At 40.3% G+C, this 27963-nt stretch overlaps 1 protein-coding gene across 1 annotated transcript in view; it reads left to right on the top strand.

Annotated features, from left to right (window-relative positions):
- Positions 1-27963, top strand: part of cttnbp2 (cortactin binding protein 2) — a 50309-nt gene that overhangs the window by 20775 nt on the left and 1571 nt on the right. The window contains exons 3-22 of the mRNA XM_079825858.1: positions 2252-2476; positions 4018-5458; positions 7845-8051; positions 8196-8295; positions 8727-8877; positions 9284-9511; positions 9619-9736; positions 9864-10121; positions 12156-12251; positions 14479-14558; positions 14973-15059; positions 17522-17621; positions 18263-18418; positions 18516-18697; positions 20414-20592; positions 20817-21022; positions 23123-23305; positions 23416-23467; positions 23552-23663; positions 24161-24307. Of these exons, the coding sequence (XP_079681984.1) occupies positions 2252-2476; positions 4018-5458; positions 7845-8051; positions 8196-8295; positions 8727-8877; positions 9284-9511; positions 9619-9736; positions 9864-10121; positions 12156-12251; positions 14479-14558; positions 14973-15059; positions 17522-17621; positions 18263-18418; positions 18516-18697; positions 20414-20592; positions 20817-21022; positions 23123-23305; positions 23416-23467; positions 23552-23663; positions 24161-24307 (4308 nt within the window). The remainder of the gene's footprint in view (positions 1-2251; positions 2477-4017; positions 5459-7844; positions 8052-8195; positions 8296-8726; positions 8878-9283; positions 9512-9618; positions 9737-9863; positions 10122-12155; positions 12252-14478; positions 14559-14972; positions 15060-17521; positions 17622-18262; positions 18419-18515; positions 18698-20413; positions 20593-20816; positions 21023-23122; positions 23306-23415; positions 23468-23551; positions 23664-24160; positions 24308-27963) is intronic.

The raw sequence follows: 27963 nt of genomic DNA, 5'->3' as shown, positions 1-27963 counted from the left end.
AACTTGTAGATTATCTCTCCCATTTGATCTACTTGTTCATTTTATAGCATTACTTATCCTGGACAGATGGGTAGTGTAGATCAGCCCAGTGGGTTGCCTGACACTGAGCATGTTTTGTGACACTGAATCCCTTAGTCAGTAATTTAACTGCATCTTTGTCTTAACTATAAAAAAAAAAAAAAAAAACATTATGACTGAAAATGGCAGCTGTGGTTGCCAGAACTTTACAGTGAAAAAAATATGGTAGCAACATTTTAAGTTTTACAAAATTCAACATTAATTTACAGTACAAAAATTGTATTAACATATATAATGTTAATATACTAAAGTATTAACTGATTTGTACCTTTTATAATATAGTGACAACCACCATAAAAACACAGGTGGTACAGAGAAAGCCACGTTATGAATCAAAGGTCATTAGATGTAATTTTTCCACAAATACTTATATATAGAAGGTTCACAGTGCCATAAATACAAATACCAAACACCATTCATGGTAACGCACAAAACTAAAATAATAAACATTAACTTAATGTAACATTAACATAATCCTGGCAAACTGTGTATCATTAGAGAGATCTAAGACTATAGATTCGATATTTGACCACTGTTTAGTGTTAATGATAAAAATGGTTACAGTGACCATCATTTCATGATTACAAATGAATCAATCAGTAGTTATTGATATGTCCAATAAAGTAACTTAGAAACATCTGTATAAATGAAACATGAAGCTAATAAATAGGCTACATGATCATGACAATATATGGTTTGTATGTGTTTTTCATTAACTTTAACACATTATAAAAAGCTACAAACAATATATTTCTGCCTCATTAAATGACACCAATCTCATAATTCTTAACAATATAAGATGTAAAATAAACAATTATTTAAATGAAATTTAAATGAAAAACCATCAAGTGTCACACAAGGAATTCTGTGAATGTCAATTACATTTTTTTTTACTGTAAATTATAAGACAACTTATTCTTTTTCACTTCCAAAAACGGTAACTTTCACTGTATTTTAATGTAAAATTATATTAAATGTCCAGTTATTAAAATTCTGACTGTGTCTATTACAATTTTTCATTGTATATAGTAAGGAAACTTATCGTTACATACTAACATATTTTTATTGTAGCATTTTTTTTTTTTACCGTTAAAATTTATATTTTTTACAAAAGTTTTTTTGCTTTGCTTGCATTGTGATGAAGATGCATTTTTTGGCCTGTTGCAGATGCAACCGGCTAGCCAAATTACAGTTAACATGGTTGCTTCACTCCTTAATCTGTGTAGCATCTCCTTGCAGTGAAATACAGTCAAATCATCCATGTTGATTTGTGTCAAGGAAAACATCACATTTGTATTTGGTTGTTTGCCATGGGGTGACAGGGTTGACCCTTTGCTGACCCTGCTGAGATGACCAGCTGGTCTTAACACAACCTAAGTAAACTTAATGATTACGCCTGAAAAAGTGCTAACCTGTTCTTTATGAGCATGTCATTTTGAGTGCAACTTGTCAAGATGTATTAAGAAGTTTGTGTCTTTGCATCGGAAAGTCGAAGAACTTAAAGTCTTTTGTTATTAAAGTTTGCTTTAGTTTGTAGTACACAATTGTTTGTGCACTTATAAGTTCCCACACTCAAACAATTCCCAAAGCATATACCCATAAGATCACGAGCAAGGTTGGAGGTTTGTCTCTTGGCCAAAGCACATTAAGTCATGAAGACATTTTTACTCATCCACCACTTACTGTACATGCATCACAGAGAACATAATGTGTAATAATTGCTCTGTGTTATTTGACAATGATTTGCCGGCATCCCACATGTACCACATTGGCATCATAATGATGCTTGGAGTTGTATTTACCTCTTGATCTCTAGAAGTTTTTTTATTGTCTTTACATGCACAAGATTGTTCAGATATTGATTCGAAATTCCTCAGTCCTATTTTATTTAAGCACTATGTAAATGAACAAAATAGCATGACTACCATAACCAAAAAAACAATTTTCCTGTTTCTGGAAATCTGAAAAGAACAGCTTGCATACTGTTTTGTTCCTGTATTAGAAATCTACACACCTTCGTCAGAATATATACCTTAATATTTATATGTGTGTGTGTGTGTGTGTGTGTGTGTGTTCAAACAAGGGTAATTTTGAGTAATATTAGATACAGATAGAAAATGCAAAGCTACTGCAGAAACAATTTTCTTTACAATCTAAAAAAAATTCTTCACAGGCTCGAAGGAAAGAAGTGTTCCTGCAGGAGCGATATGGACAGTTCAGTCTGACGGACCCATTCCTCGCCCTGCAGAGGGACTTTGAGTCAGCGACGGGACCAAAGGACCGTAGGCCTGTTAGCGCGAGCCCCATCACCGTGCTGGAAGCTGTTATGGCCCACTGCCGCAAGATGCAGGAGAGGATGTCTGCCCAGCTCTCAGCCGCTGAGAGCAGACAGAAAAGGGTAAGATCTGTGTGATAATTGTGTGTATTCTGTATGTTTAACAGGGCAAGACTTCAGAAAGGATTGCGTGTGAATTATTCCAAGAGTATTTACATATTCTGTTTGAAATAAGTCATCCTTTTCTGTAGGATTACGTTGACATGATTAAGTTTGCTGTCAGAGGTTTGCTAAGGTGTTCCTAGCTTTTCTCGGAATGTACTCTAGTATGCAATGTGTGCACCTGTGTGTCTTTTTAGGGGGTGTGTAGTAATTTGTCTACACCATCTATGCTTATACAGTACTGGCACAATTGATGACAGGAAAAAAGACTTTTAGACAAAATCCACTTTGTCTAACCTCCATGAAAGCCTAATACATACCAGAAAAGCAGAGTAAGAAAAAGAGCACCAGACAAGGCGAGCAATAAGGGTATCTTAGTAGAAGAAGAAAAGGAGGTGTCAGAGAAGGAGAGAAATGGATGCTAAGCTCTAAAACCCTCTGCCAAACACATCCGTAAATCTATAGCTCACTATTTGAGATAGTGCTACAAAGAATACTAGCTACGTGATATCAATGCAGGCCTTGAACTTTAAAAACACACACACACACATGCATGCTTCTTTCAAGTGACCGCTGACTCTTCACCGCACACCAATTCTGCAGACCAGATATCAGCTGTGTTCACCATCTCAGTGGCTTCAGTTATATTTTAGAATAGGCCTATTATGTATTATAAGATACAGTTTATATATAGGTACATAGCATGTTACACTGACACTGGCTGAACTGAGCTCTCTTTTCCAAAAATAAACACTTGTGCTTGGTTGTTATGGTGACCGTTCTCGTATTGCATCGGTACTGTAGTTAAATGCAACAGCTCATATAAACATAGTTGTTTATCACAGTGATTTCTGTCTGATTCTGTCTGGCCACTGTGTCAAAGTGTTTTCTTTTATCTCATTAGGTCTGGGGAAGTGTTCATTTATTCATAGGCTGAGCAGCTTAAATCTACAAATAAAGCTTGTACCCCTACCGATAACTTGTAGGGTCAATAAGTTCACCTTTTTTCTTGCATGTATTATATTTCTCTGCAGTTGATGGTAGTATTCTAAACAGTTGATGTTAGTAGTAGTCCCCCTTTTCAAAGTAACTGATACCTCAAAGGTTAAACTGCTACCACACATGAGTGACGTGATCAGTTCAGTCAGTACTTTAACAGGAGTACTGATCCCTTAACATACTTTACAAAGAGTTGCGCACAGTCTTCAAAATAGATTTGGGGTTTATTAATGTAGAGAACATGTAGAAGCTGATATATTAAAGAAACAGCTTAATTGGTGGATCTTAAACGTATACAGCTAATTATGTAAGGTTAACTTAAGATGAACTTCTGATTTGAGGATGTTTCTTCAAGTTTAATTGTACTTTGAATTTAAAGTAAATTACAAAGTTTTGGCTGAAAGACTGATGTATCTTAAATTGTTTGATAATTAGTGTCTTGCTTTTTGTGTGTGTTATCTGCTTTCTGCGAGTCTCACATTTTCCCTGCTGCTGCTGTCTAGCTTGAAATGGAGAAACTGCAGCTGCAGAGCCTGGAGCAGGAACACAGGAAGCTGTCGGCTCAGCTGAAGGATGAGCGAGAGAAAAACAAACACGTGGTGATGTCGCTGGTGCATGAATGCAAGCAGTTAGCCGCTCGTGTGGTTGAAGAGAACCAGCGCTTTGAGGAGCTCTCATCCCGCACTGAGCAGGACGGCCGTTCTTTGGGACGACTAGAGGAAGAACTGGCATCTGAGCGACGTCGTAGCCAACAGATGGAAGCTGAGATGGAGAAACAGCTGGCCGAGTTTGATACCGAGCGAGAGCAGCTACGTGCCAGGCTTAGCCGTGAGGAGACACGGGCTGCAGAGCTGCGGGCTGAAAGCGAGAATCTCCGCCAGCAGGTGGAGCAGCTAAGAACTGAGCAATGCAAAGATGCCCCACCACTGCCTTCTGTCACCCCAGCATCTGCCACAGTTAAACCCAAGACTGTGGCATCCGTGGCTGTGGGCACTGAGGCAACCATCTACAAGACTGTCTCCTCTCAGACAGATGAACCCGAAGCAGCTAAGAAGGTGCCACTCTCCATCCCAGTCAAGCCTACAAGTTCTACCTATGCTAGCATGAACCTACCTAAAACTTCCAGTGCTGGACGGGGGCTACACCACGGGAGCTCTCAGGCAGAAAATGGAGGAGAGGGCCAAACGCATCCACATGGTTCACATTCACCTGGTGTGTCCGCTACCTTGCCGACTGGGGTCAGTCCCCGCGTCCAGGCGGCCCGTTACAAATTTCAACCCTCTGCCTCAGAGCAGGACCAAAATGGAAACGCAAACCAGAGCCCCCCTTCCCGCGACCTGTCCCCCACAAATCGAGACAACTTTGCAGCCAAACAGCAGGCTCGCCACACAGTCACACAGGTTCTCTCCCGCTTCACAAGCCCTCCAGCAGGGGGACCCCCTGCAGCCCTTCGGCCTGGTTTGCCACACTCCACATCTGAGGGGGGACCCTTCACAGGGCGTTTAGGCCACCCCCAGATAGGCCTTAAATCACCAACTGTTGCCCGCATCGACAGGGGTAACCCACCCCCCATCCCACCAAAAAAACCAGGACTGTCCCAGACACCATCCCCTCCACACCCACCAATCAAAGTAGTAGGTGAAGCCAGCAGGTCCCCAGGAACAGGACTGGGGGTGGGCCTTGCCAAATCAACTGCCACCCCTCAGCTTCCTCCAAAGCCCTCCTTAGATTTGGGCAGTACAGTCCCAGCCTTGACTGCGTCACAGGTGGGTGCTTCCAGTACTGGCTGGCCATGGGGGCAGCAGCCGACAGCAGCATGTGTGGAATGTCCCCCTGTCACCACCTCCTCCACAGCTACCATTGTCATTAGTCCCTCCATAAACCCACCTAGTCTACCGTCCCATAGCCCCCAGCACCCGGGCAGCACACTGGCAGCAGCATCAGGTAAAAGGGTGCTCTGTTCTTCACCCTTACTTTCACTGCTTCTCCTTTCTACTCCCGTCCTTTTCCATTGTTGATGTATTTCTAAGTAAGTCCTAGCAGAGGAGGACATAGACTTGGAGTAGCCAAGAGAGGAGTATTCATACTCTACTTAGGGTTACCTGCCGGTTGAAACACAGTGCTTCAACATAAACAAAATAAGAGCATTTGTACGATTCTTGAGGGCACCTATCCATGTCTGGACAGTTTTTTGACCAAAGCACTTGTAGATACAAATAGGTCAGGTTGACCCTCTCTTGACGATGCAGGTCTCTAGGGGTCTTTCCTGTAACCCATTCTGAAGCTGATGCCAGAAGCTGCTCTTTCCCCTTTCCTCCCATTGACCTACAGCATGGTTCTGCCTCTCCTGTGTTCCACCACTAACCATTTCCCACAATGTATTTAACTAACCGCTCCACTGTGTTCATGCTGCCATCTGTTTCTTTGTTTGACCAACTTGTGAATGAGGTATTGTTCCCTTCATTTTTTTAAACGTTTCATTCAATGGTTTCATAGACGTTTCTAGACAACTAACCAGATATAATTGTATTTGTCGTGACTTGCACTTGAATATTCATAAATAAATATGTCTCTGTGCATTGGTTCTGCACAATAGCAATTACTTCTACATCTGAGATATAACATCGATGTCTTTGTTTGAGAAGTATAAATTCTCATCTTAGAGCAGAGGTGTCCAATCCTGCTCCTGGAGTACCAATGTCCTGCAAAGTTTAGCTCCAACACACCTGTCTGAAAGTTTGTAGTGATCCTTAAGTCCTAGCTGATACAGTTAGAGCTACACTCTGCAGGACCGTAGACCTCCAAGAGCAGGGTTGGACACATCTGTCTTAGAATGAAATTCTACCCTCCTAATAGACCAGCTTAGATTAGCAGGAATGTACTTGCTGATCCGGCTGATTGTGACGATTTGGTGTTAGTCTACCTGGTTGCTGGTCAACCAGTATGGTAAAGTCTTTCTGGTTAAGCTAAATAAGAAGCCTGGTGGAGACACCTATACAACAACATCCTACATTGGGGACCAGCATCCAAGACGCAACATATGCTGGTCTTTTCAGCAGGGTAGTTCTAAAAGAGCTTTGACAGAGATGTCAGTTAGGTAGACTCGTGCATTGGTCTGTAAGCCAATTATGTGAGACAGCTCCAATTGTAGTTAGATTTCCCCTTGGAAACAGAAGCTTTAGAGTTCTCTCATATTTTGAAATACCACCCTGTCCCTGCAGGCCTCTCCATAGCTCACTGAGAACACCAAAGAAAAACAATTGTAACACCATTGAAGGCAGAGCAAGTATTCCAGCAGAGTCTTTTCTTCAATGTCACTAGAGACTAATCCATAGGGTAGCTCTGAAAGATGTCGGTAGCTAGCTGTCATCGCTAAATGCTAAAAATTAGCACTTTTCTCCTTCTCTCTGCAGCCACTCAGCCATGGCAGTTCTCTGAGGCTCCTCTGCTCTCTTTGCCGTCCATTTTAACCCAGAAAAGAGCCAATAATCTTATGCTTTCCACTGGACCTCAATGAAACAGACTATCTCTCTCTCTCTCTTCCAACTCCCTCCACTAACCAAGATAAACAGAGAATCCCTAGAGACAAAGCTATTTACAAACATGCTTTAGCATTAGCACTCAGATACTAGACTAGTTACATCCACACTGCAAGTTGAGTTATTTGAATATACAAGTACATACAGGTACCATTTTGCCAGTAGTATCTGTGCTTTGTACTCTGTGCTTTCAAATTTCATCTGTTTCTCTGCTGTAGTTTCCATATTTCTAACTGTCTAATTGACACGTCTCACACAATCATCACCATGTTTAGAGTGTTTCAGTTTGACTGACACAATTTATGATGCGTGACTTTCATTAATGTACCATAAACCGCCTGCTGCCTGATTTGATTTATCCAGTTGTGTTGTCTTTTATTTGATTTGTTTTTAGCCTTACCTAAAAACAGATGATGTTGACTTGAGCGTTTGAAAAATAATCTGATTTGTGTGATAGAGGGTGTGGATTGCAGATACACGCTCTAGAATAATACACTTCCAATGTTGTGCCAAAATGTGTACATCACATAAACATTTATCCTTTGTTTTAACCGAATTTGGCTTACTTCTCATTTCCTCTTGAAAACAAATTTTGTACGTCCATCTCTCTGGGGAGTAATTTGGTTACTGAACTACAAAATACTCACTGCGCCAGTGGCAGTGGCATTAAATTATTTCTGAATGATAAATGGAGTCGTTCTTCTGGATAATGTTTTGGTTCAGGGAGCACATTTTGACACAACACAAGCACCCTGCCTCACTAGTTACTGCTGTTGCTTGAACCCTCCCAGGCTGGTGTCCCTCCATAGTCCCCTCGCTAACCTGCGGTGACCCCGTCCCCCTGGATGACGGGCAAACCCTTCTCCTCCAAGCTGCTTCCCAGGGAAATGTCACTTTATTGTCTATGCTGCTTAACCAAGATCCACTATTGGATATTCATCATCGTCAACATGAATTAACCTCTGCCTTGATCTCTGCTGCTCTTAATGGACACACAGGTATGTGCTGGGGAGATTAGCATTTGTTTGCATAAAAATGATTGTATTTTACTAGCATTGTGCTTTTGTCTTGTGTACATATACACAGTGCAAATATATACAGTATATTAATATGTAAATAATGTATTTATGTCTCTTCTATAGACTGCTTAAATCTGCTGCTGACTTCAGGGGCATCTGCTGAAGCTGCCGATGAAACAGGATTTACGCCGTTACATGCCGCTGCTGAAAATGATCACCATGGGTGAGTCCTCTGTTCTCCTTTGCTGTTTTAACTCTTTTATTGTGTTTTAAAGGACAGCGACTTTTGCACATCTTATGGCACTGTTATTAAAAGCCAAAATTTTAGACTGGACAGTTCTTTTAAAGCCATATGTACCAGGCATGTTTTAAAACACTTGCTTTGATGCAGTGAATGATTGACTTTTGAGTAGATGGCACTTTGACACTGTTGTCCATGACGCATCAAGACGGATTAGTGCTTTAAATAAATGTGATGTAGTCACATGACTACTGCAGCAAGTGGTTTGAGTAACTGCTGCCCGGTTGTGATCAAATTAACAAAATCGGATGGTAGTGCCGGGTGTAACCAGGGTCTACAATATCTAGATAGTTTTGTCTCTGATGTGTTTCTCTATGCAATGATACCAATTCCAGCCTCTCTTTCATTGGTAGGTGTGTGAAAGCTCTTGTAAAGTGTGGAGCTGATTTGGAGAAGGAATGTTCGCAGGGAAGGACCCCTCTGTACCTGTCCTGTGAACAGGGACATGTGGAGTGTGTGAAAGTCTTGCTAGATGCAGGAGCAGACCGTTCACATGTCACGACTGTGAGTTTTCAGTTCCGCGCTGACACCATTGTCTCTCAAATGTCAATTACATTCTGCGTTCCTAAACACGTTAGGAAATACTGGCCCTCTGTTCATCTCCATGGTTACCTTAACAGTTGAGCGTGGGTATTTTGCTGTCTATGTGTTGCTCAGAATGTAATTACGGTCCCTATTTTAGAAACACTTTATTATGCCCTGGATGTTTTCTCAGTTTGCTCTTATTTACTGGGCTGAAAAAATCCCCAAAATATCCTGGGAAATTCTTTAGGTCTCAATTAAGGTTGTTTTCTGTTTTTATATTTGCAGGTTGGTCCATATTGCGTGTGTTTGTATTTTTTTTAGATCTGTTTTGTTGTAAGTATGTGTATATCTGTTTTTAGTGCACTTAAGTGTTTGTTGTTTTCAGGACAACTGCACGGCTCTGCACGCCGCTGTCAGTTCAGGTCATGTGGGCCCTCTGAAGCTCCTGCTGCACCACCCATCACCTGAACCAGACCTGGGTCTCCCTGCATCTCCTCCAGACTCCAATCCGGAGCTCCAACACCCTGGCATAAACAAGGCCAGTCACATCCTCAACCACAGTAACCAGGATGGCTGGACTGCTGCCCATATTGCTGCATCCAGGGGCTACAAGGTGACATGTTTGATGCCAAGTACACTGTTTCACACAGGATAAGAAGGGTTAGAAGTGGCTAATAACACGATAGTGCCTTGAATGCTTACATGTCTCCTGCATTACAGAAATGCCTGGAGGTTTTGTGTAACCACAGTCAACAGGACATGGAGAAGAGGGACAAATGCAATCGCACCATACATGATGTTGCCACAGATGACTGCAAAGATCTACTAGAGAATCTGGGTGAGTATATTTTAAGCGATAGAACTTTGTACAAATGCGATAGTGTGGCAGGTTTAGCCACCATGTGATAGATGGCTTAAGCGACCACAGACTTAACCCTTAACTTTTGCTTCCTGCCTTACTTTAGACTTGTACACAGTGGTCGTACAGGTGCTCATGGGCTCACTGGAGCGTCTTTGCCCTGTGGATCTCCTGGAGGATGGATGCACTGTCGGCAAAGTTACAATTCAGCGCAATACCAGTTGGGAAGAGTTAACAGGAAGCTTGAGTTACCTGCTGACCAATCACCTCCAGCAAATTTGTGGGAGGTGGGAACTGCAGGAAGCTCTGAGTAGAGCAGACACTTTGGGCCTCTCTACTAACAGCATGGCCTCTGTGATTATAGGTAAACACATATACATCTTACAGTATGACTAGCTACTTGCCAAGAAATTTAGATGAACGTGTCCATTTTACTTGATTCTCTCTATAACAGGAGTGCCCAATCCTGTTCCTGGAGATCTACCTACCTGCAGATTCAACCCTGATCCAACACACCTGTCTATAATTATCAAGTGCGCCTGAAGATCTTAATTAGCTGGTTCAGTTGTGTTTGATCAGGGTTGTAGTTGAACTTTGCAGGAACCTGAATCCAGGAACAGGATTGGGCTCCCCTACTCTGTAACATGAGCATGTGTTGTGTTTAGCACATAATATACTGTTATCATAATAATAATATAACCATCTCATGAACATTTAAGAAATGTACAGATCATATTTCACCTCGAAACCAAGAAATAATACAAATAAACTACCCTTCATAAGTTACCCAGTCAGTAATTTTTTTGTATTTTTTTTGTAAATGTATCAAATATAAATCTTTTGTAACAATGTAAATAGCTTTACAGTAACTTTTGATCAACTTAATCCATCCTTGCTGAAATAAGTAATGCATTTCTTTAATGAAAAATAAAAAATGTTGCTGACCCCAAATTTTTGATCAGTAGTGTATATAATTTATATATACCCTATATATAAAAAAAATCACATTTGTATTACTGTAATCCATATACACACACACACACACACACACACACACACACACACACACACACACACACACACACACACACACACACACACACACACACACACACACACACACACACACACACACACACACATAGTAGTAGTAGTAGTATATATATATTACTATGTCCAAACAGAATGATATTCATTACTGATTTCTATTTAATTTCTATTTCTATTATTTTTTTATGGTAATTTTCAAAAAATATGAATGGTCCTAAAACTGCCTTTCTCTTTATGCAAAGTATAATTTCTTGTTTTTCCGCTTATTTTTTTCTCAATTTGTTTTGATTTTGATGTGAAATATATGACCTGAACATTTCTTGGTTATATTCACCTCTCACTGTATTCACCCCTTGTATCTGTTTTGATTTTGATTTTGATGTGAATTATGACCTGAACATTTTTGGTGATATTCACCCCTTCACTGACATGTTTGAATGCACAGTGCAGAAGCAGCCATGATCGTTTCATGATTGAAATGCAACCTATAGCGTAGCGAGACGTTTGCAATGGCTATTCTCGGATGACCCCTGAACAGCTGCTGCGCTTCCTGAATTGCCCTTGGTTACTGTTCAAGTTTTAATTTCCCCACCTCAGCTCTTTTAAACTCTTGTTGTCATAGAAGCAGGAAAAAAGAGACGGCCAAAGAGCACAATATGTGTTACATATCAAATATATCTGTCACTAGTATGATTTGTGATATTAAAACTTCTGAATATAGACCTGATCACCACACACATTCGCACAAATATGCTATTATTTACATGTGTAGGCTCTTTAGTAGTTATTCTGACACTAGCTCTAGTGAGCATGAATTTAATCTGGCTTTTGTCTTGGGTGTTGTCCAACACCACACTGGGCCAAGTAGGGAAGGACGTGCGACAGGGGTCTAACTCCGCTCGGCTCGACCCGAGGGTTGTCATGCAGGGCTGCTGAAAATAAACTAGCCTTCTCTAAGTTCTCACCTATCTCTTTCACACCCCTCTGGCCTTCTCCCTCTCTCTTTTGCACTCTTTCTCTCACCACTTCTTTTTTTTGTTTACACTCAACTCCCCCCTTAAGACAAGATGTTTCTAAACACCAAGAGCAGATGTCAAAATGAAGCGATTTGGCCTACAGAGAACAACTTGATGACTATCTACTCTTCCAGACATAAAACATGAGGAGACTGACAGAGGAAAGAGAGAGGAGGATAAAAGCTAATTTATCATGGGTCTTAAGTTTGAAAAACAGTAGATGAAAACTGCTCCCATGCCAGTAAAGATTATACATCCGTGTCTTTCACCATAAGCGGACACATACATCTAGCAAATCTATCCCTCTTTCCTTAATGAGTTTTCTCGTTCAGGTGATAGTGTCTGGCTGCCGGGGCAGGAACTGGCCCAGTCTCCTTGGGACCTCATTCGGAAGCGCCTGAGTCAACGTATTACCATTCATCTTAAAGGTGAGCCTTGCAGTCGTTTCATTTAGATTTACTATTTCACACCTCATACATAAGCAGTATATATTCATTTTGGCACCCATATTAACAGCTTACACTAAAAATTCACAGGTACACCTAACATTTTAAAATAGACAATAGTTATTGAAAAAAAAATTTGAGCCGAAGAGACTTCTTTATCTTACCCTAATATGCTGATTTGGTCCTCAAGAAACATTTCTTATTACTATTTTAGTGTTAAATAACATTATTAAAATATATTAAAAATATAAATATAAAAAAATATAAAAAATATTTTTGTGGAAGCCTTAAAGGATTAGTTCACTTCAAAATGAAAATTTCCTGATATTTTACTCACCCCCATCTCATCCAAAATGTTCATGTCATTCTTTCTTCAGTCGAAGAGAAAATAAATTTTCCATGACTTCCATGACACACCATTGACTTCCATGACAACCAAAATGTTGAAGGTCCAAATCAATGTAGTTTCAAAGGGCTTCGATGGGCTTCAGAGGCTCTGCACGATCCCAGACGAGGAATAGGGTCTAGCGAAACCAACGGTCATTTAAAAAATAAAAATGAATATACTTTTTTAACCTAAATTGCTCATATTGCTTGGCTCACCAGTGATTGCGCAATCACGTCGAAAACGTCACACTAGACGTAGGCAGAAGTACTGTCCCCATGTTTACAAAGCGCACATGCGAAGACTAATACAAACGACCTTTAGCAAAAAAAAGGTAAAACAACGATGTCGGATGATTTTGAGGTTGAAGATGGAGTGTTTTTTGGTAAAGGGCGTTTGTATTAGTCCTCGCACGTTTGCTTGGGGCGGCACTTCCGCCTACGTCTAGTGTGACGTTTTCGACGTGATTGCGCAATCACAGCGCAACTGCGCAAGATGAGCAATTTAGGTTAAAAAGTATATTCATTTTTTTTTATTTATTTAAATGGCCGATGGTTTTGCTAGATAAGACCCTATTCCTCGTCTGGAATCGTGCAGAGCCTCTGAAGCCCATCGAAGCCCTTTGAAATTGCATTGATTTGGACCTTCAACATTTTGGTTGTCATGGAAGTCAATGGTGTGTCATGGAAGTCCTGGAATGTTTTCCTCAAAAAACGTATTTTCTTTTCGACTGAAGAAAGAAAGACATGAACATCTTGGATGAGATGGGGGTGAGTAAAATATCAGGAAATTTTCATTTTGAAGTTAACTAATCCTTTAATGCATTAAAGGGATAGTTCACCCAAAAATGAAAATTCTGTCATCATTTACTCACCCTGAAGTTGTTCCAAACCTGTATGAGTTTCTTTGTTCTGATGAACACAAAAGAAGATATTTAGAAGAATTTTTGTAACCAAGCAGATAGAGCAACCATTGACTACCATAGTATTTTTTTCCCTACTATGGTAGTCAATGGTTGCTCTCGCTGCTTGATTACAAACATTCTTCAAAATATCTTCTTTTGTGTTCAGCAGAACGAAGAAACTCATACAGGTTTGGAACAACTTGAGAGTGAGTAAATGATGACAGAATTTTCATTTTTGGGTGAACTATCCCTTTAATGAATAGAAAGTTCAAAAGAACAACATTTATTTGAAATATATTATTTTATTTAGCAAACAAAGTAAATGTCTTTACTGTCACTTTTGATCAGTTTATTTCAAAGTATTAATTTTGATTTAAAAAAATTAATCTTACTGACCTCAAACGTTTGAACGATAGTGTATTAATGCATTACATTCTACATGGTATAACTTGCTAAACTTGAAGTGTTAAAAATGATTTCTTTATGTAGAAATTAACATTAAATTAGATTTAAAGTATTATTCATCATGTTCATAGTTCATATGTATGCATTAACTAAAGAAATTGAACCTCATTGTGAAGTGTTGCCTCATATTTCATAAAATTATCAGAGATTCTCTTGGTAAAGCAGAAAGATAAACTATGCCTATGATAGAAAGAAGCAGCCGATCTCTTGGGTTTCCACACTTTAATGAATAGCCATGCTGTGCTCCCTGTCATCACATGACCATGATGTTTAGCTGGGCTCCAGAATATTCCATCTCATGCAACGGCACGTCAAAACAAATCCATGAAGCCCTCGCTCAAATCCATTTCACGCAGATCTCCTGGTCTTCCATGTCCTCTGTGTGTTGTGCTCTTTGATATACCGTGTAGGTTTGATTTATGTCTCATGGTTGCTATAATTTTGCTTTCTGTCAGGCCTGTCAGAGTGCACTCTGGACGAGATGACGTACGACTCCCTGATCCCTCTACAGCTGCTGCAGAACTATGTCCGCCTGGTACGCTGACTCACTCTCCGCGTCAAAGAGAGTTTTTTAGCATGTCCGAGTTACGCTGGATGATCTTTAAAGTTTAGATGAAGAGTTCTGAGAGGGAATAAAGTCCTTATAATACCTTGGGACCAAAACAAAATCCTTTGAGCCTCCACCACCAGTTCGGCACCTTGGGGCAACAGATACTATTTGTAATTATGTTGTAATAGAAGATACATGCAGTGCAACAAGCAGTAACTTAAGACAACAAAACACCCTCCAAGACACACTTGAGTAATCAAGCCTGCATGAAGGCATGCATAAATAAAATATTTGGCATGGATGATAAAATGAGCCTTGTCTAGATGAATAATACATGTGCTGTTGTTCATGATATTTTCCAGTCTTGATAAACTCGATTGTTTTTTTGTTTGTGGTCAGGTGGAACAGTACCATAATGTAATCTTCCATGGGCTGGAGGGCAGCTTTCAGGAGTACATCGCCAACCAGATCTCTCATTATATCAAGGTAATTATTATCAATTGTTTAAAATATTTATATTTTACATTTCATCCAAAAACAAATAAATGCATTTTTGTTCATTTAAACATGTTTTTTTGAACATATAACAATTGGGCAACACTTTACAATAAGGTTTAATTCGTTAACATTAGTTAATGTATTAAAGGGATAGTTCACCCAAAAAAATATTTTTTCTCAGTGATTGATGATATTTACACTAAGTGCAAATAGCTGTAGATGCTTTTAACTAAGTGAAATAGCATACTAAATGAAAATAGTGATATATTCTATTTACACCATGTAAAAGTAGTTATTTGCAATATGTGTAAATAGTAATTAGATGCTATTTATACTTTATTTTGACAGATACATACTATTTGTACCTCAGTATGTTGTACATAAACAGGATGTAATAATGTAAATGATTATATTTATTAAAATTATTAAATGGATGCTGCCTTAATGGAACAATAAAAGCCCTCGCTAACCCTACCCAATAAATGCTTTTATTATTATTAAACATTTAGTTAGGAACTTTATTTCCATTTTTAGAAAATTTTCTTAATTTTTATTGAAAGTAAATGTCTTTCCGATGTGATATGTGATAGGAAAAGAGAGAAGAGCGATCTCTGCAAAAGGCGGATTCGAACCCGGGTCGATCGCGTCAAAACCTAGATCTTTAAGCCTTATGCTTTACTGACTACGCCACTGAAAAAGTTTATATATGCCTGTTACATTTTTTATCTTGGTTTTCCCAAACAGGCATTGTTAGGCCAACAGTGCACGCTATTTGCACTTGGTGTAAATAGACACTCCGAAATGAAAATTACCCTATGATTTACTCACTCTCAAGCCATCCTAGGTATATATGACATTCTTCTTTCAGACTAATACAATCAGAGTTATATTAAAAAATATTCTGGCTCATCCAAGCTTTATAATGACAGTGAATGGCAGCCCAAAAAAGTGCATCCATCCATTATAAAAGTAATCATTAAAAAAGTAATAATGTCAACTAATTGAACCGTATTGTAAAGTGTTACCAACAATTTTGAACAATAAGGATATACATAAAAAAGTACATTGATACACTTTATGAAATCTATACACATTCACTACATTAAATTAATAAAAAGTGACAGTTTATAATAAAACTTTATATTCAAAGAATCAAAGAATCCTGAAAAAAAATGATCATGGTTTCCACAAAAACATGAAGCAGCAACTTTTCAGTTAATAATTAGAAATGTTTCTTGAGCACCAAATCAGCATATTTGAATGATTGTGTGACTGAAGATTTTTCACAATATTACCATACTATTTTACTGTGTATTTGTTAAAATAAATCTTAGTGAAGATCAATCTTATTTCCGTAATAATGTAACATATTTTTGAGTGCAACATGTTATTCACAGAGGAAAAAAATGTAGGAATGGGCCGGAAGGTGTTTTTTGATTTCATGTTGACTTAAAGGGTTAGTTCACCCAAAAATGAAATTTCTTCCATTAATGACTCACCCCAATGTTGTTCCACACCCGTAAGACCTCCGTTCATCCTCGGAACACAGTTTAAGATATTTTAGATTTAGTCAGAGGGCTTTCAGTCCTGTGAATGTAAGTGTATCCACACTTTGCTGTCCACGTCCAGAAAGGTAATGAAAACATCATCAAAGTAGTCCATATGTGACATCATTTGGTTAGTTAGACTCTTTTGAAGCGTCGACAATACATTTTGGTCCAAAAATAACAAAAACTAAGACTTTATTAAGCATTGTCTTCTCTTCCGGTTTAGTTTGAATCCGCGTTCACGACGCCACAGTGACGCTGCTGACGTAAGACGCTGTGACGTGTTATCTGGTGCGACAGAGCTTCGTTTGTAGCCTGAGGGAGACGCACGCTGTAAACAAAACAACCATCGCAAAAAAAAAAAATATATAGCAATACAAACAATGTAGAACAGCTTGTGTACAGCATGCACAAGACAAAACCGGATTCAAACAAAACCGGAAGAGAAGACAATGCTTAATAAAGTCTTAGTTTTTGTTATTTTTGGACCAAAATGTATTGTCGACGCTTCAAAAGAGTCTAACTAACCAAATGATGTCACATATGGACTACTTTGATGATGTTTTCATTACCTTTCTGGGCGTGGACAGCAAAGTGTGCATACACTTACATTCACAGGACTGAAAGCCCTCTGACTAAATCTAAAATATCTTAAACTGTGTTCCGAGGATGAACGGAGGTCTTACGGGTGTGGAACAACATTGGGGTGAGTCATTAATGGAAGAAATTTCATTTTTGGGTGAACTAACCCTTTAAGAGCGTCACAAATTTATGAACATTAAGTAAAAGTTAAGGATGAGCTAAATCTCCAAATAATCTCTGAATCTCAGTTTGTCTCATGTATTGTGGACATCCATCTGTACTAGTCATGATGTTTATGATGCACCTGTTGTGTTTTCGCAGCACAGGCAGGAGGCCCAGGGGATTGGCTGTGATGTCGTCAGGGTGGAGATAGATGAGAGTCTATCAAAAGAGCACCTGCTGGAGATCTTCATCAACTGTGGTAAGAGCCTCTTCCATCAAGCAGAGCTCTGTCGGGGAGTCGCATATCTCAGGTGATGATGTAGAGGAAGAAGATATCAGACCCATAGAAACAAGATCAAAATGAGCAAGAATCTTGAATTTCCACGAAGTTTATTCTGTGTTGAATCTGAAATGCTCAGAAATTACTAGGAGGTTTTATTGCGAAACGCCGTCTATGATTTTTTTTTAAATACAAATCTAGGTTACGGTGAGGCACTTGCAGTGGAAGTGAATGTGGCACATTTGTAAATGTTATTGTATAGTAACAAAATGCAAACAAAATGTCTGTTAACATGATGGTGAAAAATCACTCATTAACCTTTAATGTGTAAAGTTATATCACATTTTACATCTATTGCCATGGCCATAAAACAACCAACTTAACAGCTCAAACAATGTATGTTTTAACAGGAGAATGAATGTAACTGCTTTTATGAAATGATGAGCTTCTGCTGTGCATCACAATAACCTTGATTTGTGCACAGTATTTTTGTGGTCATCAGCATTATATGTTGTAATGCTGTTAAATGGGGGTTTTTTAACTTGTATTGAACCCAAAATATTCCTATACTTTGAATTTAGTGGTATGTCTGGTATTGATTGGGTTGTGTTGTGTATCAGGGTTCCTGGTGTCTTTGCATGAAGCCAGCGCTGGGCGGTGTGTTGTGGCGGTTCTTGAGGGTCTGGAGAGAGCCCACTCTCTCAGCCACATCCTGGGAGACCTGTGTGAAGCCCTGGAGAACCGAGGATCTGTCTATTCCCTCTCCCTCAACCATGGTGAGATGCATTCATACAGATGTAGCAGAGCAGGAACAGTCAATGTACCTGAAATAGCATTTCGGTTCAACTCTTTTCTCCTTATGTTGATGGGCAGGTCACAATGGGCTTTACTATTTCCGTGAAGGGAGCTTTTTGATTGGCACGCTGGCTAAGCCTCGCCTGCAGGGTGCTGAGCTACGATTACAGCAGCACTTCCGCTGGGTTCAGCTGCGCTGGGACACAGAGCCCCTCAATGGCATGCTGGGACGTCATCTCCGCAGAAAACTCCTCCACAAGGTCAGCCCTGCTCATTATCTAATGAGCTGGAGGGAAGACCACCAAAATAGCTGTTCAGCTCTAAATTTAGTCGAGATCGTTTAGTACAGTGGTTCTCAACTGGTTTTGCCATGGGACTCACAGTTCCCCATGGTCATGACGCCAAGACCCAAATTTTTAGGAATTTGAACTAAGCTAATTTATTGCTCACTATATTGCCAAAAGTTTTGGGACGCCTACCTTTACATGCACATGAACTTTAATGACACCCCATTCTTAATCCGTAGGGTTTAATATGGAGTTGGCCCACCCTTTGCAGCTATAACAGCTTCAACTCTTCTGGAACTAATGGGCCAAGCCCAACCCCTGAAAAACAACCCCACACCATAATCCCCCCTCCACCAAGCTTTACACTTGGCACAATACCGGCAAGTACCGTGCTCCTGGCAACCGCCAAACCCAGACTCGTCCATCGGATTGTCAGACATAGAAGCGTGATTCGTCACTCCAGAGAACACGTCTCCACTGCTCTAGAGTCCAGTGGTGGCGTGCTTTACACCACTGCATCCGACGCTTTGCATTGCACTTGGTGATGTAAGGCTTGTATGCAGCTGCTCGGCCATGGAAACCCATTTCATGAAGCTCTCTACACTGTTCTTGAGCTAATCTGAAGGCCATATGAAGTCTGGAGGTCCCTAGCTATTGACTCTGCAGAAAGTTGGCGACTTCTGTGCACTGTGCGCCTCGGCATGCGCTGACCCCGCTCTGTGATTTTACGAGTTGCTGTTGTTCCCAATTGCTTCCACTTTGTTATAATACCACTAACAGTTGACCGTAGAATATTTAGTAGAGAGGAAATTTCACGAATGGACCCATTCTTTCACAAATGTTTGTAGAAGCGTCTGCAAGCCTAGGTGCTTATTTTATTCACCATGGAAGTGATTGGAACACCTGAATTCAATGATTTGGAGGGGTCTCCCAATACTTTTGGCAATATAGTGTACACACAAGTACTGTCCCTCTTTAAAGCTATTAAATAGCAGCCCCAAACTAGTATAAATACAATAAAGTTAGTAAGTTGGTATGAGCATTAACTATTAATAAAACGAATAGACTGATCCTGATGAATAGAATGAACATCACACCCGCTTGCTAATTCTTCCCAGCAAACAATTAATTTCATGGTAATTTCATGACTTACTAAATGTAAATATGACATTGCATGCTTGTGATTTAATTTGCTCTTTGTATACAGTGAAGTGATATATAGCGCACACCTCCACATTTGCATGTGCAATGAAAAGAGGGACGAAAATCACGTTTGAATAATGACATATAGCCTGACACTGAATCAGGACAATGCAGGGTTTTTCTCAAGCACTCTTTAACTGCATCTGACAGAAGTCAACAGCCTTCACAGCTTTTCAAAATAAAAGTCTTGCATACGAAAAACATTTACAATTACATTTTTTGTTGTTGTTGTTGATTCTTTTTGGCTCAACCTCAAAACGGTATTGCGACCGTATATTTAGTGTCGTTTAGATTGTTGTAGCATGTGACTGCTGAATTATTCATCAATCCGACAGCAGGGAATAACTTCATAACAATATTGATTTTATTTTTATTACATTCATTACTTTTGTTCACTTTTGGAGCACAGCATTTTTTTACAGTTACAAACAATGGAGAATTTTGAGTGAGCCATCCCTTTAACTTGAATTTTCTGTGTTTCTGCAGACTCGGGGCCAGTGCTGGACATCTGATGACCCCTTACACAAAGCTCTTTCTTGGGTGTGTTCAGTGTGGCACCAGCTCAACGCCTGTCTGTCGCGTCTGGGGACCTCGGAGGCCTTGTTGGGACCCTACATCTTCCTCTCCTGTCCTGTCAATCCAGAACAGACCCAAGCCATTCCAAAGTATGTCAATCTAGTGCTGTCATGATACTGGAATTAATATTAATATATAATAATATTTCCAAGACCATTGTAATACAACTGCCCTGTAAAAAAAAACAAAAAAAACAATGATATACGATACCAACTTTGAAATTAAACTTAACTATTCATGCAATTTTTTTGTAGTATTTCCTCTGACAGACAGTGTTTTATGTTAAAATTGGTCCATGTGTCTTTGTGTTTAGGTGGTTAGTGAGGCTTTGGAATGCAGTGATAGTTCCACGGGTCGAGGACGCTGTTATATCTAGAGTAACAGCCAAGCGCTCTCCCTCCCAACGACGGTGTCCCAACAACAAAAGTCTGAGCCCAGGTCAGAGAGCGGTTGTCAAAGCAGCTCTCAATATCCTTCTGAATAAGGCTGTGCTGCAAGGCTGCCCACTGCCCAGACCAGGTACAGCACCAGTGTTGGGGAACAGACTTAACTAAAAGATGCAACAAATGTGACTACATGTATCCGTAGCTTGACAGTAGCTCAGTTGATTTTACAATAATGCAGCTATTTCAGTACTGAGATACTTTTTCCAGCCACATTCAAAGTAGTCTCAGCCTCAGACGCCCACGGGCCGTTGGCTGAACGTCTGATGCATACTGTATAGCACACAAAATTGGAAAGACTTCAAGGAGTTTCGAAGTCGTCGTTTGATGGTTGAATTCTACAGGATTTCCGGGAGACGTGTGTCACGTTTTTTTACGAACAATTTGGAAACAAAGCCGTCGTGGTTCGAAAACCCCCTCATGGAACAAGAAAGCTGTCGTTTTCTATCTGTGACAATGAGCTTTTATCGGGATCAACTAAACATTGGATTTTTAAAATATGTGAAGTTCACAGCATAGACTCTTTAAAATACTAAGAGTTAATCTAAGAGTTTTGCACGCCGTTCTGTTATCGTAGGGACACCGACTTTACATTTTCACGCCCCCAAACATGAAGCTGAACAAAACGAACTGTGATTGTCAGACAGCCAATGAAATCTGGGCTGTCCTTGGCCAATAAAAACTGCTATGAAATCCAGACCTTCTACTGTCAATTTGAATGACTACAAGCTTTACTAACACTGACCATCAGCCATTAAAGGGGTTATATGTAAGAATTTTCTTGCATTAATCGATTTTTTTATTGCCAATGTTGGAGCGCCTTGTAACGAAACTTAAAAAACAAGACCTTCCCGACTTCCCATGTTGTCTATGAAAGCCTGTTGACTGATTTTTATGTGAAGAACTGGGAAGCTGGGAAAATCAAGAGGATGTGACGTTTACGCACGCTCCCGAGAGCCTCTCTTCCGTTATACGACACATGAAATGAATGCTTATACAATGTTCAGAATAATGCCAAAAGAGCCATTCTGTACTGTGATGTCAATGTGTCATGTAAAGAAAAATTATTCATTCAAACTATAGTCTCACATAGCCAGATCTATATAGTCTATAATCTCAAATATACTTTATAATCAAACTGTCATAACTGTAATTTTAATGACAGTCATCTGTCGGCATGATGCCGGTGAATTGCAGAGCTGGTGCTAACATCGACATCACTATGATCAGATGCTTTCTTAACTGCTGTTTTCTCACCACTGTTATTTTAGTTTATTTTGTTACTGAGAGGAAAGCGGTTGGCGCATATTGAAATATTCATCTAAACGTCTCAGCAGCGTGGACGGCGTCGGGATGTTCGTTAACAGTATATCTCTGCAAAGTTATTTCCAACTTCTTTTTACTTCTAAGTGAAGAATAAAAAAAGAACTTTGCCGTGAGTATATCGAGGCCTTGAATCACGCTCAGTCTCTTGTATGTCATGTCTGCTAGAGTGCGATCCAAGCGGCAACCTCCCCCAGTTTCTCTTGAAGCCAATATGGAAGTGACTTAAACTGCAATTCATCGACTGGCCGCTAGGGACAGGCTCCAGAAGGGAGCAGAATCTCATTGAGCCCCATGTTAAAATGCCCAGCTTTACAGCAGAAAAAAACAATTGTAGTTTTGGTCTATACAGCTAATTTTGCCCTTCATGACAACTGTGAGGGGGGTGAATTGTTTTATAACTCATTCGTTTACATTATATAAAGCCTTAAAGTCCTGCATAATTAAGGGCGTGGCCACTTTGAGTGACAGGTGGATTGTCATTTGTCTGCTGTCTGTTCACCTCAGCTCCACCCACGTCCCGCCTCTTCGCCCATTTTCAGTTATCCGGGTGTGACGCGCTGCTAAGATGGCAACGGCCAGCTCGACCCTACTTTACGCTTCAAAACTGCTCTTCAGAATCCTATGGGTGACGTCACTAACACTACGTCCATATTTTTTTTACAGTTTACGGTGCAAACATGAACAATAAGTTGCTGGCTGCAATTCACTTAATAGCCACCGGTGTCACTAAAAACAAGGGTTTTTGAATTCTACATATAGCCCCTTTAAATCTTTCAGTGCAATGGTTATTGGTGCTCACGTAAAACATTGTTCTTTTTTCTTTTGTTTTTCTTTTTGTTTGTGTGGTTAGAGATCGACAGGCTTCTACCAGAGTTCCAAGGAGGATGTTTCCCTCTTTCCAGCATTGGCTCTGCCTACAGGAAAGGTGGCCGAAAAGGACGTGATAATGGTGCTTGGAGACGAGCCAATACCAGTCCGCGGAAGAAAGGAAGCCCCGCCTCTGGGAGAAGCTCTAGCTGCTCCTTAAGAGAAGGTGAGGTGTAACTGATGACTCAGTAAATGCACCTCGCAAACTGCTTTTTTCCCATTTTGTTTCTAAAAAATTGTCTAAATAATCCATATTCTTTTATTCTTGTATAATAGGATCTCTGGCCAATTCAAGCACTCACTCAATGACTAATGTCAATCATGCAAGGTTGGTTTCCTATGTGTGTGCATGTGTTCGTACCACCAGCAGATGTCAGTGTTACTCAATGATTATGTGTGGATGTTCCTGCAGACTCGGTGATGGAGTTGCTGTGGGTCTTTCTCTCTACTCTGATGATGAGACAGATCTCATCAGAGAACTCCAGACCATGTGCTCTAGCAAATCTGAGCCAGACATAAGCAAGGTAATAGACATTCATACGCACTGTTCAAAAGTTTGGGGTCGATAAGACTTAATTTTTACTTGCGTTAAAGGAGGATCTCAAGCCATATATGGCGACCAGTTTATCATATACTCTTGGGCCAGCAAGAAACAACCCAGAACACCCTAGAAACTGCATAGCAATAAGCTAAACAGCACTAGCTATCAAATAGCAACATCTGCAACACCCTACTGTAACATTGTGGTTGTGAATTTTGCATGTACAAGCAGCAAATGTGAAAAATATAGTTAGTCACTATTGGTATTTATTTGTTGATTTTACATTCATTTTACAAAGCAGTGGTTTAATCCTTTAGTCTGAGGTTTAGTCTGTCATCTACAAAAAAAGTCAGCTTGTGCTTCTCTCAGAGACTTTCTGTTCAAGCTACACACACAAACAGTCTGGCACAGTAAAGCACATGGCCTTGCAGTTTCTAGGAATTGACAAGCTGTGTTCATTTCCTCTTTTACCTGGTACAGATCGCTCTCTTTAAAGAGGACTTCATCATGCTTCCAGACTCGAGTCCGCCCACTCCTCTGAGGAGTGATGGTGAGGTCACGCAGCCCCAAACACTCCCTGTTACAACAGACAGCGCCGTGGATATGACCCATCCTCCACCACAGAAGGCAAGCCTTTGATAAAACGCCATTGCTCTGTTCCAAAGCCTACTGAGACACCTACATAGGTAGCATCCTTCTAAGGCATCATCCTAACTGTCATGGAACCTTATAAATAATCAGTTTGGACTCTACATAGAGTGCACAGATAAGGGCTTTTCACACTGCGCTTATCCCCGGGTTATCCCCGCTTTTAACTCAAGGTAAAGGAATGTTCCACGTTTTTAGAATGCTGTGTCACGTGCGAGATGCTGAAAAAGATGTGAGCACAATGGTTTAAAGACATCCGTCTAGCACATGCATTGAAAAAACATGTAAAAGTAGCGCAGTGGAATGGAAAAATGCATTTTAACCCTTTAGATTGTTATGGCTAGATGTTTAGCAGCTGATAACCATCAGCATGCCTCATATTCATGTGATTTGGACAGTCACAGAAACGCAGCACAGTGCATGTGGTACAGTAGTTTCATAATATTCATATTTTCAGAATAACATGAGCTGACTGGAATGGAGAAAGTGATCAGTGTGATTGATATTCAAAATGGTAAGCAAGTGCCGCTTTGTTTACAGGTTGTATATCTGCAGTCCTAGTTACGGTTTCCCTTTTTAAATGGCGAAAATAGACTACTGATACCTGCTGATGTAGACAGATATCTACTTACATGCAGACGCAGACTAAGACTAGTCTAAGCAGTTAATGCAACCGGCCACAGGATTAAAGGTTTAGTTCACCCAAAAATGACATTTCTGTCATTAATTACTCACCTTCATTTCGCTCCAAACCCGTAAGACCTTTGTTCATCTTCAGAACACAAATTAAGATATTTTTTATCAAATCCGACAGCTCTCTGACCCCTCCACACGTTCAAGGCCCAGAAAGGAAGTAAGTCATCATTAAAATAGTCCATGTGACTACAGTGGTTCAACCTTAATATTATGAAGCGATGAGAAAACTTTTAGTGCCCAAAAAACAAACAAAAATAACGACTTTATTCAACAATTTCGTCTCCTACGCAGTTTATGTTGTAAATAATGCAGCGCTTTCAAGTTCTACGGCAGCCGATTCCGTTCACGTGAGCACCACAACGCTTGTGTGTGACGATGACGCAGGAGCTGTACTGTTTTTACAACGTAAACTGCGTAGGAGTCTGACACAGGCTAGAACAAAATTGTTGAATAAAGTCGTTATTTTTGTTTGTTTTTTGCGCACTTAAAGTATTCTCATCACTTCATAACATTAAGGTTGAACCACTGTAGTCACATGGACTATTTTAGCAATGTCTTTACTACCTTTTTGGGCCTGTCTATGGAATGAACATTGGTTCAATGGAACATTGAATCATTGGTTCTTGTGGAAGCTTAAATGTGATGCGTAACACGAGAATGAACCTCATTGGTTCTTGCGGAAGCTCAAATGTGATGCGTAACACGAGAATGAACCTCATTGGTTCTTGCGGAAGCTCAAATGAGATGCGTAACACGAGAATGAACCTCATTGGTTCTTGCGGAAGCTCAAATGTGATGCGTAACACGAGAATGAACCTCATTGGTTCTTGCGGAAGCTCAAATGGGATGTGTAACACGAGAATGAACCTCATTGGTTCTTACGGAAGCTCAAATGGGTTGCGTAACACGAGAATGAACCTCATTGGTTCTTGCGGAAGCTCAAATGGGATGTGTAACACGAGAATGAACCTCATTGGTTCTTGCGGAAGCTCAAATGGGATGTGTAACACGAGAATGAACCTCATTGGTTCTTGCGGAAGCTCAAATGTGATGCATAACACGAGAACGAACCTCATCGGTTCTTGCGGAAGCTCAAATGTGATGCGTAACACGAGAATGAACCTCATTGGTTCTTGCGGAAGCTTAAATGTGATGCGTAACACGAGAATGAACCTCATTGGTTCTTGCGGAAGCTCAAATGTGATGCGTAACACGAGAATGAACCTCATTGGTTCTTGCGGAAGCTCAAATGGGATGTGTAACACGAGAATGAACCTCATTGGTTCTTGCGGAAGCTCAAATGGGATGTGTAACACGAGAATGAACCTCATTGGTTCTTGCGGAAGCTCAAATGGGATGCGTAAATGAGAATGAACCTCATTGGTTCTTGCGGAAGCTCAAATGTGATGCATAACACGAGAACGAACCTCATTGGTTCTTGCGGAAGCTCAAATGTGATGCGTAACACGAGAATGAACCTCATTGGTTCTTGCGGAAGCTCAAATGGGATGTGTAACACGAGAATGAACCTCATTGGTTCTTACGGAAGCTCAAATGGGTTGCGTAACACGAGAATGAACCTCATTGGTTCTTGCGGAAGCTCAAATGGGATGTGTAACACGAGAATGAACCTCATTGGTTCTTGCGGAAGCTCAAATGTGATGCATAACACGAGAACGAACCTCATCGGTTCTTGCGGAAGCTCAAATGTGATGCGTAACACGAGAATGAACCTCATTGGTTCTTGCGGAAGCTTAAATGTGATGCGTAACACGAGAATGAACCTCATTGGTTCTTGTGGAAGCTCAAATGGGATGCGTAACACGAGAATGAACCTCATTGGTTATTGCGGAAGCTTAAATGTGATGCGTAACACGAGAATGAACCTCATTGGTTCTTGCTGAAGCTCAAACGTGCTGCATAACATGAGAATGAACCTCATTGGTTCTTGTGGAAGCTCAAACGTGCTGCATAACATGAGAATGAACCTCATTGGTTCTTGTGGAAGCTCAAATGGGATGCGTAACATGAGAATGAACCTCATTGGTTCTTGTGGAAGCTCAAATGGGATGCGTAACATGAGAATGAACCTCATTGGTTCTTGCTGAAGCTCAAATGGGATGCGTAACACGAGAATGAACCTCATTGGTTCTTGCGGAAGCTCAAATGGGATGCGTAACTTATTGAAGTGTCAAAGTGGTAGTTGCATAGCCAATGGAGGGACAGAAATCTACCAGATTTCATTCAAATATTTTCTTTGGTTTTCCAACGAAAATCTTAAAGGTTTGGGAATGATATGAGGGTGAGTAAATGATGACAGAATTTTCATTTTTGGGTGAACTAACCCTTTAACGAAGACTTTAAAAATCCCTATGGGATGCTTCTGGATCCAAGGTCGCTGAAACAGTGCAGTTAGTATGTTGTTAAGCTAGAAGTGGGATGCTATAATAAACACAAAAATGTAGCACACTCAAATATTAAGTAAAAAAAATCTCCATTTTTCAAACTTTAGTTAGTGTGTAATGTTGCTGTTAGAGCATAAATAATACCTGTAAAATTATAAAGCTCAAAGTTCAATGCCAAGCGAGATATTTTATTTAACAGAAGTTCCCTTTCAAAGCCTACAGCGAACGGCCAGTTTGGACTACATCCTGGTACTTCCTGCTTTAATTACGTCAGTAGAACAGTTTGTTGACTAACCTCCGCCCACAAGAATACGCGAAAAAGGGGGCGTGGTCTTGTTGCTCACTCGTGGAGAAGAGGAAGTGTTGCGTTCGGTTCAGTTCGGTTGCGTTTGTCGCCATGTCGTCCAGACGCTGTTATTTTCATCCCGGAGTCAAATCACCTTTGTTTGGCCTTCAGGGGCTGTAGTTTGAGCGCGCTCATCTCTCCTTTATGGTAAGAGGCGTGACCTTCTCGGGCAACGTGTGCTAAGCTGC

Source organism: Gobio gobio (assembly GCF_949357685.1).
Source record: "Gobio gobio genome assembly, chromosome: 9".
In the NCBI taxonomy this organism is placed as follows: Eukaryota; Metazoa; Chordata; class Actinopteri; order Cypriniformes; family Gobionidae; genus Gobio; species Gobio gobio.
This window is presented reverse-complemented; position numbering and strand designations above follow the sequence as displayed.